Raw genomic sequence first — 15,332 nt, forward strand, 5'->3', positions numbered from 1 at the left:
TTATGTTGTTGCCTAGCTTGTTATTATTGTTTTTTAAAAATCATTACAAGCAATATACCATTGCAAGGATATAAAAAATTTGTTTATGTATTCATGTGTTGGACATTTGGATTGTTTCTAGTTTTGGACTATTACATGTAAAGTTTCTCATCTTTCAAGAATGAAAACAAAATAAAAATCTTTTTAATTTTTTTTTTGGTGGTACTGGGGTTTCTGGAAACCCTTCTATCTTCGGGCTACAATCCCAGAACTATTTTTTTATATTTTTATTTGGAAACAGGGTCTCTTAAGCCAGGGTGGCTGGCTTCGAACCTGCGTGATTCTCCTGTCTCCGCCTCCCAAGCGCGGGGATTACAAGCGTGCGCCACCACGCCCGGCCAAAATAAAAATCTTTAAAAAAAATGTAGATATCACCAGCAGTGAACCTCCTGCAAAATAAATTCTAAAGAAAATATTAATAGTGGATGGAAAATTTAGGATATACAAAATGAAAGGGAGATCCCTCAACATGGCAGATATGTGTTTGTGTGTGTGTGTGTATACACACACATACAATAGCATTGTTGTATAAGATAATTTTTCCTTTAAGATCCAAAAACTAAGATAAAATCAAACTCATACAGCATTGCTATAATACTAGTATGTGCATCAGGAGGAAAAATGAAATTAGTGTGTTTTCTCATCTTTTTATTGATTAAAAGGTAAATTACAACTTATAGCAAGCATGATAAAAGATATACAGGTATATACTTGTATATAAAGGTGATATACTTGCAATCTAGTAGAGGAGAAAAAAAAGTCAAAATTCCTTACATTATACAAAGAAATGATAGCAAAGAAAAACAAAGCTAGCTGGGTGTGGTGGCACACACCTACAATCTCGTTCCTTGGTAGACCGAGACAAAAGGATCACAGGTTTGAGGAGAGCCTCAGCAATGTAGAAAACTCTTAAGCAACCCAGCAAGACCTTGTTTCAAAATAAATAAGTGAATAAACAACAAAAAAAAAATTTAAAAGGCTGGTGGTGTAGCGCAGAGGTAGAATGCCCCCAGGGTTCAATCCCCAGTACCACACACACAAAAACAAACAAACAAACAAAACAAAACAAAAAAAAAAACAAAAAAAAAACTTAAAGTAGGCACGACAAAATGACAAACAGGTCCAGATTAACCCCAAAATTATCAGACTAGATATGTCTGGCTATGTGCTATTTACAAAATACACAAAAATATAAGGATGCAAATATCTAGAAGAAAATAAAAAGATTGTTTCAACCAAAAGAAGCTACTGCCTTATTACTACTTAACAAAAAAGACTTACGTTTATAGGCAAAACAGACTTATGTTTACACGCCAAAGCTATACAATGAAAGAGAATCATTTCAGAGTGATAAAAGGCTCATTTCACCAATGATGTAACAATTCTGAGCTTCTCCATACTTAATATTAACTCAAAACAAAGCAAAACTGGCATTAGAGAAATGAAAAAATCCAGTTATAGCAGATTAATATCTCTCCCTATAATTCAAAGTAGCAGCAGACCAAAATAGCAGCAACAAAAAAAGATAATGAGCTATTTAAATATTATAATGTGCTGGGCATGGTGGCACATGCTTGTAATCCTAGTACTTGGGAGGCCAAGACAAGATGATTGGAGGTTCACGGCCAGCCTCGGCTACTTAGTGAGGACCTCTGCAACTTAGTGAGACCCTGTTTCAAAATAAAGAATAAAATAGGGCTGAGGGTGTAGCTCTGAGGGAAAATGCTTCTGGGATCAATCCCCAGTACTGAAAAAAAAAAAAAAAAAAAAAAGAAAAAAGAAAAATATATATCTAAATAATATAATGAATGTAAATGATCTAATAAATTTAGAGAAATCTGAATCCCCAAATGACAGTATATACATTCTTTTCATATTTGTAGTAAAACTACATCTTAAAAAGGGAATGCTTATGTCAGAATAATATGGGGATGAAAGTAGAGGATACTGGGGAGAAAAACAGAGGGAGCTTTTAGGGTAAATATGTTCCAGTTCATAACGGGGTAGGGAGGTGTGTTAATGTTAGACTGTGCATTTCATCAGTCCATTTGGCTTATTCAAACGATATAGTACATGACCAAAACAAAGCAAATTGGAATCTTCCTACAACCTAAAGCTGAGCAAAATAAAGACAAAATTGAGAAAATTTAGCTCAACTACTTAATAATATTTTAAAGCCAGGCCAAAGAATAAATTTAAAAACAAAGAAAAGGATACAACTTGGGGAAGGGAGCCAGGCTGAAGTTTGCATAGTTCAATGAGAAGTGTTGTGTACATCACATCTATGTGTGGGGGCGCTGGAAGTTGAAACAGCTCAGCGAAGATCACCTAAATAGAATCATGAGTTAGAAAGATCTACATGTTATAATCCTCAATTTTAATCCCATGGCACTTATAAAAGAATTACTTCTTATTATATAATAAAAACTTCTCTATGTAACTCAATCAAATAAAAGCATATATGATTAATATTTATCTGATCCATATTCTTCCCTCACAAGTGTACAATAACTCAACTTTGGAATTATTTGATACATTTTACTGAGCTACTCAACAGATCAAGAGTTTCATTCCTATATGTAAAAACAACTCTTCATAGACTTTGAGGATAGTCAAGATATTCCACACTGTTACTTGAAATAGACACCCATCTTTGTGGCAGCCTAAGGCTCTGCTATGCTTCTTGTTTAGAAACTTCTGCATTCTACCCTTCCTATAGGGCTGATGGACCACCAACCTAAAGTACTAAAAATCTGGTCTGCATTCTTTCCCTTTATGACCATTTCTCACACTCCCATATTTCAGTCTGATTAAATTCTGCAGATTTAAAAATATGACTTATATTTTGCAGATTTAAAAATATGACTTATATTTTGCATTTCAACAGACATGTCAATGAGCCAAGTTCATAGTACAAGCATATTCTCTCAAGTTTTGTCAAGATAGGACAGATGTAGTACTCTTTAAGAAAGCACAAAAGTGCAATATGAATAAAATCTGAATCTTAATTAATACACCATACTATGTTCTCTCAAATATTTTAATGTAAAGGAATGCAATTAACAGTCTGACTCATGTGTCAAGTGGAAACACATTATTAAGACATAAAATCTCCTCTGAGCTACTATATTATCAAGGGTACTGTTCTGTTACTACTATCCTCTGGCATTAATTAATTTGGGGTCAAAAGCATTTTCCCCCCTATTTTCAGACCTACTTAGCTTTTTTGATATTTAAGAATAAACAAAAATCATCCCTATCTTGTGTTACAGGAAATAATGTACCAGTCAAATATATGGTGGTAAGAAGAGGCCAGATAAACACAGCTAAAGATACATTATCTGCCTAAAGTAATACAGTATTTTAAAGTACTTAAGCCACTTATACATCTGATAAGTGGACAATGTATTGACAGGGCTAGAGGTAACTTACATTATCCACGATAACTATCCATGAATGAAGACACACTATATAAATAATTTATAGGCAACTCAAAATTCCATTTGGCTACGGGTCTCAACCTCCTCTTTTCTCTTTACTAACATGGCTAATAGAGCACCAAAACTGACAGCAATTTCCTCGCTCCTCTGTTAATTTTCAGTGCCTGACAAGTAGCAAGAAAAAAAGTAATAAGCCAAGAGTATATTATATTTTAAAGTCAAAAGAAAGATTCTGAAATTTAGAAACAAGTGCCATGTGGAATGCATACCTCCACTATGTGGTAGTTCAAGGGTATCTTGTTCTTCCCTGGATAGCTCACTAGCTGTGCCGCACTATAAAAGGTGTAATTCAAGTTTAGTAAGTAAAGATGCATAAGAAATCAAGCAGTTTCAAAGAGTGTATTTAGGCATAAGGAAAGGTAGTATTTTCTGAAATGTTTCAGATTCTGGTTACTTCCTATATTCCTTTGTACTTTAAGAAAATTAAACCCCAAATCCCCAAGGTCTAGGAAAAGTTATTAAAACAACTTTCAAAGTTTAGGTGTCTAAATGCTAGAAAACAGAGCAAAAACATTAGTATTCATTAACTTACATAACAGCCATATGAAAAAGAGCTTTTCATTTAAGCTCTTCATATTATATGGCAAAAATCCACATAACAAAACCCAGCAACATATGCGAATCACTATAGAGCACCTGAAAGTACTACTTGAGGGTGAAGAGGCTTGAAAGTAAACAAGTGTTTGTAGAGACTGACTTCAGTGAGAGAGGAGGATAAATGAACATACTGTACGCTCTTAACAATACACTTTGCTCTTACCAAATCATCAAATTGTTTTCCTTCCTGTTTAAAAATACTGTGAAGAGGACCTTACCAAGTCTTCCTTTCCTTCCAGTGGGATTTAATGATGCAGTGAAGATTCTCTTCTATAACAAATCTCTCCACTGAATGACTTCCTGGCATAACAGGACCCTGGAAAGAAAACGAAATTTTCCACAGTCCTAGAAAACAGCCTTCTCCTATTTCGAGTACATTTCTTTTACTTATTCAACAACTATTTAAGAATCTGTAATGTTCCAGGCACTACACTGTATGGATAAAAGTTTGGAATTGTTGAAGTTCAGTTTGCTCACATACAATGAAATCAGAATGTCCGCTGTAGTGTTTCTTCTACATCTTATACATCAATGTTCACTTCACATACCAATTACTACATAAAACTACATTTACCTATTATTAGCCTATAAGTCTAATATTTTTAAACTATGAAAGTGTACTACTTTCATAATAAACATGGAGAAAGAGAAAATTCTATTTTAACACCAAGCAGACATCCAGGGTGGCTGGCTTCGAACCTGCGCGATCCTCCTGTCTCCGCTTCCCAAGTGCAGGGATTACAAGCGTGCGCCACCATGCCCGGCTTTATGTTTTATTTTGAAGACAGGGTATTTTAAGACCCACCGTGGATTTATTCATTTATTTATTTGTCAGTACCAGGGATGGATTCCAGGGGCATTCTACCTCTGAACTATACTCCAAGCCCTATTTTTCATTCTTTATTTTGAAACAGGGTCTCATTCAGTCGCAAAGGGCCTCACTAAAGTAGCTGAGGCCTTCTGTGTCAGCCTCCCAAATGCTGGATTACAAGCTTGCGGCACCACGACCGGCTTGCGCAACCTGGGTTTAGAAGGCAGCCAGCCCAGGTCTAGGCGCCCGTGCTCAATTCCATCCTGGCCCTCTGCGTAGTGCGAGGGCCACTCTAAATGACAATGTTTAAATTTTTTTTAGGTACACAGAAAATAGGTTCAGGTAATATACAACTTTTTTTTTTTTAACACTGGGAATTGAACCCAGGGGAACTCTACCTCCAAGCTATACCCACAGACTTTTTTTTTGAAACAAGGTCCCACTACGTTCCTGAGAATCACACTAAATTGTTGAAGTTGGTCCAGAACCTGTAATCTTCCTGTCTCAGCCTCCGAACATTGAGATTAGAGGTGTGCAGCACTATATCTAGTTTACAGTAAATTCTTAATGGTAATTTTACTTAAACCTTTATCATTTTTAATAAATATTTTAATAAAATTTTTAAAAATTTAAGTAAAAAAAAATTTTTTTTTGGTACTGGGGATGGAACCCTTCTACCTCCGGGCTACATTCCTAGACCTATTTTATATTTTTTAAATTTGGAAACAGGGTCTCTTAAGTCAGCAAGGCTGGCTTTGAACCTGCGCAATCCTCCTGTCTCTGCTTCCCAAGCGCAGGGATTACAAGTGTGCACCACCACGCCCGGCTAAGTAAAAATTTTAACAAAAAATTTAATGAATATTTTAAAGGCTATGGCTAAAAGCAAACAATGAAATAATCTTCACTTTTAGGATAAAAATATTTTGTATATTTATATTCTTGCAGAGAATGGATAAGCACATTACAGAGGCAATACTTATTAAATAGCATAAGAGAAACAAATTTTAAGGTCATATTTCCTTTGCAAAAGTAAATACCTAATTCCAAAGACTTTGACAGTAATAAATGTAAACTATTTAGTTAGATAGAAGTAATTAGACCATTACATGATTAGACTAAAAGTGCTTTATTACATGTGGAATCCTGAAGAGCAGGCAGCTAATGGATACTTTTGTATTTACCCTAATTATCTGACAATTAGCATCTAGAAGGCAGAGGCCAGGGATACTGCTGAGCATCTTATAGTATAAGATGTCCTACACAGGACAGCTCCCCTTCAACAACAAATACCCCCAAAAGTCAACTGTGCTGAGGCTGAGAAACTGTTCTATGCTTATAGGGATTTATTAAGCCAGTTTCTCTTCAGAACCACTCTAGTAATCACTGTTCTTGCTTGCCTGGCTGTATAATAGTGATACACATGTAAAAATACATGGTAACAAATGCATAGTAAAATATAAACTTTATACCAGATATTAACATCAAAACTACATTTTTGTAACTGCTAAAGTGTAACAGTTGCTAACAAATTAACTTAGTAAGAAATATGATAAAAATGATAAAGTCAGCTTGTACTAATCTTTGGGTTTTCATCAAATTAAAAACATACTTTAGAATTAAAAAAATTTTTTTTTCGGTACTGGGGATGGAACCCTGGGGCACTCTACCTCTGAGCTACACCTCCAGCCTTATTTTTTATTCTTTATTTTGAAACCGGGTCTCACTGAGTTGCAAAGGGCCTAACTAACTCAAGCTGTCTTTGAGCAGTGGTCCTCCTGTCTCAGCCTCCCAAATGCTGGGATTACAAGCGTGCATCACCAACGCCCAGCTCAGAATTTGTTTTTAAAGTTATACAATATAACTTAGGATGAGTTGTCTAAAGATAGAGATCATCTCTATAAGTAGGTATTTTCTTGAAAAGACCTTATTAATAAGGGCAATAACTACAACTACTGAGTACTCACCATGTTTCACTGTTCTATGTATTTACATGTATTAATAACTTAGCACTTCTAACAGTATGAGATACACACATTATTATTTCTTTGGGGAAACCGAGACACAGAGAGGTAAACAACTCACTCAAGATGACAGCTAATATTTGCCTAAACTAGGATTAAAACACTCTCTAATGCATGTATAAATGTATCATTCTGGATCTTACTATCAAGTACAATTAAAATGCATCAATTAAAAAAAATGCAACCCACTGGCTTTAAAACTTATCCTTCTAGTCGGGCGTGTTGGTGCACACTTGTAATCACAGCGCTTGGGAGGCTGAGAGAGGAGGATCGCGCAGGTTCAAAGCCAGCCTCAGTTACTTAGTGAGGCTCTCAGCAACTTAGTGAGACCCTGTTTCCAAATAAAATAGAAAATAGGTCTGGGAGTGTAGCCCGAAGGTAAAAAGCCTCTGGGTTCCACCCCCAGCAAACACCCCCCCCCTCACACACACACTGACCTGTGCACTATGCTTTGCTTTACATATGCTAATATAACTTCTTGTATAATGAGGTGATATTATTTACTGAATTAAAAAGTTACTTGCATTGCCATTGACCTTTATAGATAAAAAGTAACTGAAAATTACAAGGTATCCTCTGCATAAGTCAAAGAAGATTAAACTACAAGTGCAATGCAACACAGGCCCTTTCTAGAAACTTGTAGTTACACATACCTCAGGATCATCCGTGTAATCAAACATCCTGAAGATGACCCTAGGCATTGGGTACACTGAATCTTCAGTGTGAGGAGGCGGCGTAAAAGGAGGCAGATTGTGCTGTAGTGCTTCACAGAGGATGCTATCAAAGGCAAGATAAGGTCTTAGGATGTGTCGTTCTTGCCAGCGATCCATTTTCAGTTTCTGAATCTGGGCCCATAGGCAATCTAAATACTAAAGAGAGATTAATTTTTAATAATTCCTGTAAATAACATTTTGATGAGACAAGACCAGAAATAAGTACCCTCTAAAATACAGGACAAAAAGTAAGCTAATGTTTTATAATTTGCAATTACATATGGTACAAAAAGAATGGTACTTAGTTTTATTTTAAGTACCTGTTTTGTAAAACCCATTTGAAGTTGTTATAAAACTTTGATAGTTTTCAAATTGGGCATTTATATTAAAAATGTCAATTCTGTGATAATCTCATAAAACAAGGCAATGTTTAATTATATTCTGTGTGTGTGTGTGTGTGTGTGTGTGTGTGTGTGTGTGTGTTACTGGGGATGGAACACAGGGGCTGCCTCTGTATAGTTCCAGCCCTATTTTTAAATTATCTTTATTTTTATTTTTTGCAGTACTGAGGATGGAACCCAGGGGCATTCCACCTCTGAGCCTCACCCTCAGTCCTATTTTTTATTCTTTATTTTTTTAATTAATTTATTTATTTACTTATTTATTTATTTTTGGTGGTACTGGGGTTCCTGGAAGCCCTTCTACCTCCGGGCTACACTCCCAGACCTATTTTTACATTTTTATTTGGAAACAGGGTCTCCTAAGCCAGCGCCCGCGGCTGGCTTCGAACCTGCGCGATCCTCCTGTCTCTGCCTCCCAAGCGCGGGGATTACAAGCGTGCACCACCACGCCCGGCTATTCTTTATTTTTGAAACAAGGTCTCACTGACTTTCAAAGGTCCTCACTAAGTAGCTGAGGCTGTCCGCGAACCGCAATCCTCCTATCTCAGCCTCCCAAATGCTGGGATTACAAGTGTGCACCACCACATCTGGCTCCTATTCTTTTTATTTTGAAACAGGGTCTCACTGAGTTGTGGAGAACCTCACTAAGAAGCTAAGGCTGTCCGCAAACCACGATCCTCCTGAATGCTGGGATTACAAACGTGCACCACTATGCCTGATTGATATTCTAACATTTACTTTATTTTATTGTGGTAATGGGAATGGAACCCATGGGCATTCTAACTCTGAGCTACACCCCCAGCCCTATATTTTATTCTTTATTTTGAAACAAGGTCTTACTAAGTTGTGGAGGGCGTCACTAAGTATCTGAGAAACTGCAATCCTCCTGTCTCAGCCTCCCAAGTACTGGGATTACAAGCATGTGCCACCATGCCCAGTTCTATTCCAACATTTCTTACTCTTTGTATGCCTCAAGCTGTGAGGAGTTCACTTCCTAATGTGAACTCACTTCCTAGCTAAGGCACACAAATGGGATGATCTGAATATATTATAGAGAGGAATCTACTCAGGGCTGTGTCTGAATCACAAGGGACTGAAATCAACTTACCTCTTCTTGTGGATGTGGTTTGTCAGCAGTCCATACTTGTAACATGGGCACATGAGTCTTTTGGCGCCTTCTAAAGATAAAAAAGAAAATCAACATTTAGGCTTTTAAAAACACGAGCTGGGTATGGTGGCGCACACTTGCAATCCCAGCATTTGGAGGCTGAGACCGGAGGATTGTGATTCGTGGACAACCTCAGCTACTTAGTGAGGCCCTGTTTCAAAATAAAAAATAAAATAGGACAGGGGGTATAGCACGGAGGTCAAATGCCCCTAAGTTCCATCCCCAGACTCGCAAAAAAAAAAAAACAAAAAAAAACCACCATGAAAAGATTCAGTGGTTTTTATAATTAATAAAAGAAAATTATAGCAATGAAATAATATTTTAATCTATTATAGCTATAGACATCAACTTTTTCATATGTAATATGAATCATCTAAATATAGGTAAATCTATAATCCCAAACATTATTGGTGGAGGAGTTAAATGGTATATTCTCTAAAGACTCTTGGAAGGCAATCTGACTAAATCTACAAAAATTGAGCCTTTAACCCAACAATGTCATTTCTAAAAATTAACACCCCCATAAATATATTTGTACACATACACAAAAGCCTATATAAAAGAATCTAAATGCTAGTTAAAAGAAATCATGTTACATTAAAACAGTGGAATATCATGCTGCTGTTCAAAAGAATGAAATAGAGCTTTATCTTTTATACAACAAATCCAAGTTATATTTTAAAAAGCAAATGTAAATTAAGTATATAGACTGGTAGTCCAGTATATACATTTCTATAAAAAAGGAGATATATGCATATACACTTAAACATTCTTTAAACTTCTTTTAACCTCAAGGGTGACCAACAAAGCAAATATTAACATAATATCCATACAAGTATCTATTAATAGGCAGAAAATGGCACAACAAAACTAATCTGCAAAAATGTAAAGGACATATAACTATCATCATGGCACTGGGTAATAAAGAAATTTACTAACAAAGCCTAATATTAGTATTATAGCTAACAACTCAAATGGCTTAGGTGAGGAAAAGATAGGAGACTATTTAAAACATGTCATATTGCTTAAGAAGTGCAAGCTGGTGGAAGGTTAGAGTACCACTGCTTTAAGATTATATAAAATAAACGCATGTGCTAGGGGAATGGTTCTCCATCTGCAAATACATTAGTAATATGGATGCCCAAACCTGGCTCCTAAACAATGCAATTTACTAGGTCTGGGGGATTTGAACATTTTAAGTACTATATTTAATTTTAAGTAATTTTTTTTGGTACCAGGAGATGAACCCAGGTGCATCTTACCTCTGAGCTAAATCATCAACCCTTATATTTTTCTGTGAAATAGAGTCTTGCTAAATTGCTAAGACTGACCACAAACCTGTAATCTCAGCGTCCCAAATACTGGGATTAAAGGCATGTGCCATCATACCTGGTTTCACAGGTAATTCTTATGCACATGAATACTAGGGACCATTATATACCAGGGTGTTTTATATATTTTATAAAAGTGTGTTAAAGCAACTTAAAAGAGGCTATGCTACCAACTTCTTTGTACTGGCAAAGTAAGTAAACATATTTGCTTATTCTGAGAACTGAGTAACAACAGTAGGAAAATGAGATTACCTAGAGAATGCCTTCAGGAACTACAGCTTCTTTAAGAAATGAAACTCAAATGGTATCAATAGATACAGAATCAGTAAGATATCCTTTACCTAAGTAACAGAGAATACTGTAAGCTGTGCCCTTACTTAAGATAGCTTTCAGTGTTGGCAAAGATACGGTCCATCTCTGCATCTTTCTTTTCGTACAACTCCTTTCCAACCCAGGGCAAAGATGACAGAAATGCATACACATACCAATCCCGTCGCACCTAAAAAATTTTTAAAAAGGTAAGTTTAATATAAAACGTGTGCTAGTTAATTTTCACTTGTATTTTACTCATTCTTAAGAGAAATCCTATGGAAGCTCTTTAATAAATTTTAAAGACATATGGCTCACTCAGAGCATTTCTAGATATTAGTTCTAATATTACTCGATGGAATCATTTGAGTTTACAGATAGATGTCAAGAAAACCTCAATATACCAGCTGATTTGCCTTTTAGATATTAAGCATTTAGAATGTAATAATCTTTTTTGCATATTTTTGAAGGGTTACTAAGTGAAAAATTCCTGGTACAGTATTACAGTAACTAGATTCAGTGAAAGGGCCTCTCTTACCTGAGGCACATCTTCTTCCTGAGTTACACTTACAAAATTTTCAAACATAGCAACCATTGATGGGGCAGCAATCACATGACAATTCACAAGGTCAGATAAAAACCGGACCTGTTGAGGCAAATAATTTCTATTAAATCCAAATATCCTTAATAATAATTACAAAATAAGCAAACTGTGTGTGTGTGTGTGTGTGTGTGTGTGTGTGTGTGTGTTACTGGGAATTGACCCCAGGGGCATTCTACCTCTGTGTTACACTTCCCAGCCCTATTTTACATATTTATTTGTAAACAGGATCTCATTAATTTGCAGAAGACCTCACTAAGTTGCTGAGACTGACTGCAAACCTGTGATCCTCCTGTCTCTGCTTCCCAAGTGCTGGGATTATACACATGTGCCCTATTTTTGCAGGTTGTGAATAAAAAGTAGATTTTAGATCCTTGATGCTTAAAACAAGTCATAAGAATATTTTGATACATGTAATAAAATTTAAATTTTAGTGCTTGTAAACTTATTGGAATACAGCCATGCCTATTTAGTTATTGACCAAAGTTGCTTTTCTGTTATAATCACAGAGCTGAGGAGTTGTGACAGAGACCCTATGATAGACAGGAATCTGAATCCATAGGTTTACAAACTATGCTACAGTAAGTTCCCAAACTGAGCACATCTGCAATTACAATACTTGGGAGACTGGAACAGGAGAATCACAGGTTTAAAACCAGCTCCCGCAATTTAGTGAGACCCTGTTTCAGAGCAAAAAATAAAAAATAAAAATAAGGCTGGAGGTGTAGCTCAGAGGTAGAATGACTCTGTGTTGGTTTTTTTTTTTTTTTGGTAGTACTGGGGATGGAACCCTTCTCCAGGCTACACTCCCAGACCTATTTTATATTTTTATTTGGAAACAGGGCCTCTTAAGCCAGCAAGGCTGGCTTCAAACCTGCGTGATACTCCTGTCTCCGCCTCCCAAACGCAGGGACTACAAGCGTGCACCACCATGCCCGGCCGACTCTGTGTTTTAATCTCTAGAATGTCCCCTCCCATAACCACACAGAACCCAAATTGTAAAATATTCTTGCTACTTCAATCTAAAATCTCCCTTCCTATTTGGCTATTAACTACAAAAATGGAAATTATGAAGATATCCATGGGGTCTCCTTAGTGCACCACTGCTAAGCACCATCAAAGGCCTTATAGAGAGCCAGGAATGGTGGCACATGCTTGTAATCTCAGCATTTGGGAAGCTGAGACAGGAGGCCCTCTACAACTCAGTGACACCCTGTTTCAAAATAAAGAATAAGCCAGGAGTGGTGGCGCACACTTGTAATCCCAGCATTTGGGAGGCTGCGAAGGAGGATAGAGGTTTGCGGCCAGCCACAGCTATTTTGGTGAGGCCCTTTGTAACTCAGCGAGACCCTGTTTCAAAAATAAATAAAGCATCACAGGAGTTAACAGCTGGGCTAGGCTGTAAACTGCCAGCAAAGTACTCCTCAAACGGTGAGCAAGGGGCACACTCTAGACAGCAGTTTAAAAACAAGGTGTCCAGGTAGCTGCAGGTCACTCTGACATAGCTGGAGTACAAGGCAGGCAGGGATAGAGAAGGCTCGGGCGACCATGAAGGGCCAGGCTAAAGAGTCTGAACAGTAATCTTACTGCCTAATGGGGGCACAAAGCTTTCTGATTGTATACTCAGGAAAAAAGAATCTGATCACACATCTCCAACATATGTATATTTATTTATGAAATATAATGGGTCACTGCCAACCTATGTATTAACTATTAGTAAGGCTTACCTTCATCTCCATTTAAGAAATAAGAATTCTAATACTTGCTTCCTGTACCTCAATGAATCATTTTGCATTTTGTGCATTTTAAGACCACCCACTTTAGACAACAGGAAGGAAATGAGGTTTTAAGCCTGTAACCAAAATGGGCCTAGTTATGAAAAGACCACTCTGGTGCTACTACAGAAGATAAAGTAATAGGCTGTTAAGAACATAAGAAGAAAGGCATGAATTATGCTACAAAGTTCTGGAGAAAAAGAAGAGACAGATTTCAGGGAAATAAGTAGAACTGACAGGGCTTGGAGACTTCTATACAGTATAAGGAGGCAAAGGGAAGACAAAATTAATGCTCAGGTTTCTAGATGAGCTGCCTAATAGATAGCGACCGCTGTGAATGAGTGGGAAGAGCAAGAAAGGAAAAGAGGAATAAATAATATACTAATTTACGAACTTTTAGGTAAAGTATCTTACAGCTATGCACTTAGAATCTGGGACTCAAGTCTGAGGCTCAAAACAAAGGGTAAAGAGATACAGTTGCAGGTTTGAGGACATCACCAAAATAACTTTGGTTTATAAAACCATGACAAGAGAACAAGAATGACTCAGGAGACAATGTTTAAAAGTGAAGTAGACATGGAATCCTAAGAAACACAGAAATGTAAGGGACAAAGGAGGATGGCCCAGTAAAAGGAGACTGAAGAATAGAAGGCAGGGGGCAGCAGGGGGTCCTGAAAAAACTGGTGCTGCAGAATCCAATGATGTAAGAAAGTAAAGTAATAAAACACAGGTTGCGAGGAGGTCAATTAGGATTCAGAGTAAAAACAAGTCAGTTAGATAATGAGGTCGGTAGTACTTTAAATGAAAATTGTTTTCAAAAGAACAGCTGTTGGGGTTGAGTAGGGGACTTGTTTCAAGAGAAAGTATAAATAATCTGGTTTGTAGTTTACCTCTTTCCTCCATTCCAACACTAAGTCATAATATAAAAAAGTAGTAACTTACCAAATACACAGCTTCATTATAATTGTTTCCTTTCAATGATTCTTTAAGTTGACGAATCATGGCTTCCACAAATTCTCCACCAAAGTTGTAATTCCTGGCATTCAGCAGTCCAACTAATGTTGTATAAATTGTCAACTTCTCGGGTAGCAGACGTGCACTGATTTGGGAACCCATACAAGAAAACCCCAAAACAATGGCAATATATTACGTTGCTGAATATAAACCTTTTATCATTCTACTAAATTTGGACACAATTATTTTTAACCATGTTTTGAAAATAACTTCAAAAAAGGCTTATCATTTTTTACTCTAGTTTTAGTTACTTAACCCAAGAGTTAAGAAAGTAAAGTATGTTGGGGATATAGCTCAGTGGTAAAGCACTTGTCTAACATGAGCAAAGGAAAACAAGTCTAATTTTGAAGTTATCACATTGAAGAAATATAATGCTAAACCATTTTCCCCCCAAACGTGTCTAGTGAAGTTGAATAGCAATTCTTTATCAAATGGTTTCCATGGTAAAATATCATGAAATGCTGGGTGAAGCATTTCTTTAACAGAAAATTACTTTAATTCATTTGAAACACAGAGAAAAAGATTATAATAATAAACTTAAGAAAAGCAAATGTTGCTCCCTAATTTAGTCAGCCTTTAGAAATCAGCTCAAGCCAGACTTGGTGGCTCATGCTTGTAATCCCAGTACCTGGGAGGCTGAGACAGTAGGATCACAGGTTTGAAACACGCCTCAACAACTTGGCGAGGCCTTCCACAACTTGGCGAGATTCTGTTCCAAAATAAAAAACAGAATCGGGTTGGGGATGTGGCTGAGAAGTAGAATGGCCCTGGGTTCAATCCCGAGTACCATACAAATGAAATTTGCTCAAAAAAGCAAGTTAAAAACTCAAGATTGCCGGGCATGGTGGTGCACGCTTGTAATCCCAGTGCTTGGGAGGCTGAGATAGGAGGACCACATAGGTTCAAAGCCAGCCTCAGCAACTCAGTGAGGCTCTCAGCAACTTAATGAGACCCTGTTTCCAAATAAAGTATAAAACAGGTCTGGGAGTATAGCCCGGAAGTAGAAAAGCCCCTGGGTTCCACCCCCAGTACCACAAAACAAAAAACAAACA

The 15,332-nt window shown here is 36.9% G+C and overlaps 1 protein-coding gene across 1 annotated transcript in view; it reads right to left on the reverse strand.

Moving 5' to 3' along the window:
- NCBP1 (nuclear cap binding protein subunit 1) overlaps positions 1-15,332 on the reverse strand; it is a gene marked incomplete at both ends in the record, with an annotated part of 46,542 nt that overhangs the window by 20,665 nt on the left and 10,545 nt on the right. The window contains 8 exons of the mRNA XM_080708925.1: positions 2,257-2,367; positions 3,749-3,812; positions 4,355-4,452; positions 7,622-7,837; positions 9,191-9,260; positions 10,959-11,080; positions 11,429-11,536; positions 14,209-14,365. Coding sequence (XP_080565051.1) covers positions 2,257-2,367; positions 3,749-3,812; positions 4,355-4,452; positions 7,622-7,837; positions 9,191-9,260; positions 10,959-11,080; positions 11,429-11,536; positions 14,209-14,365 — 946 coding nt within the window. The remainder of the gene's footprint in view (positions 1-2,256; positions 2,368-3,748; positions 3,813-4,354; positions 4,453-7,621; positions 7,838-9,190; positions 9,261-10,958; positions 11,081-11,428; positions 11,537-14,208; positions 14,366-15,332) is intronic.

Source organism: Muscardinus avellanarius (genome assembly GCF_963383645.1).
Source record: "Muscardinus avellanarius genome assembly, chromosome: 13".
NCBI classification, from domain to species: Eukaryota; Metazoa; Chordata; class Mammalia; order Rodentia; family Gliridae; genus Muscardinus; species Muscardinus avellanarius.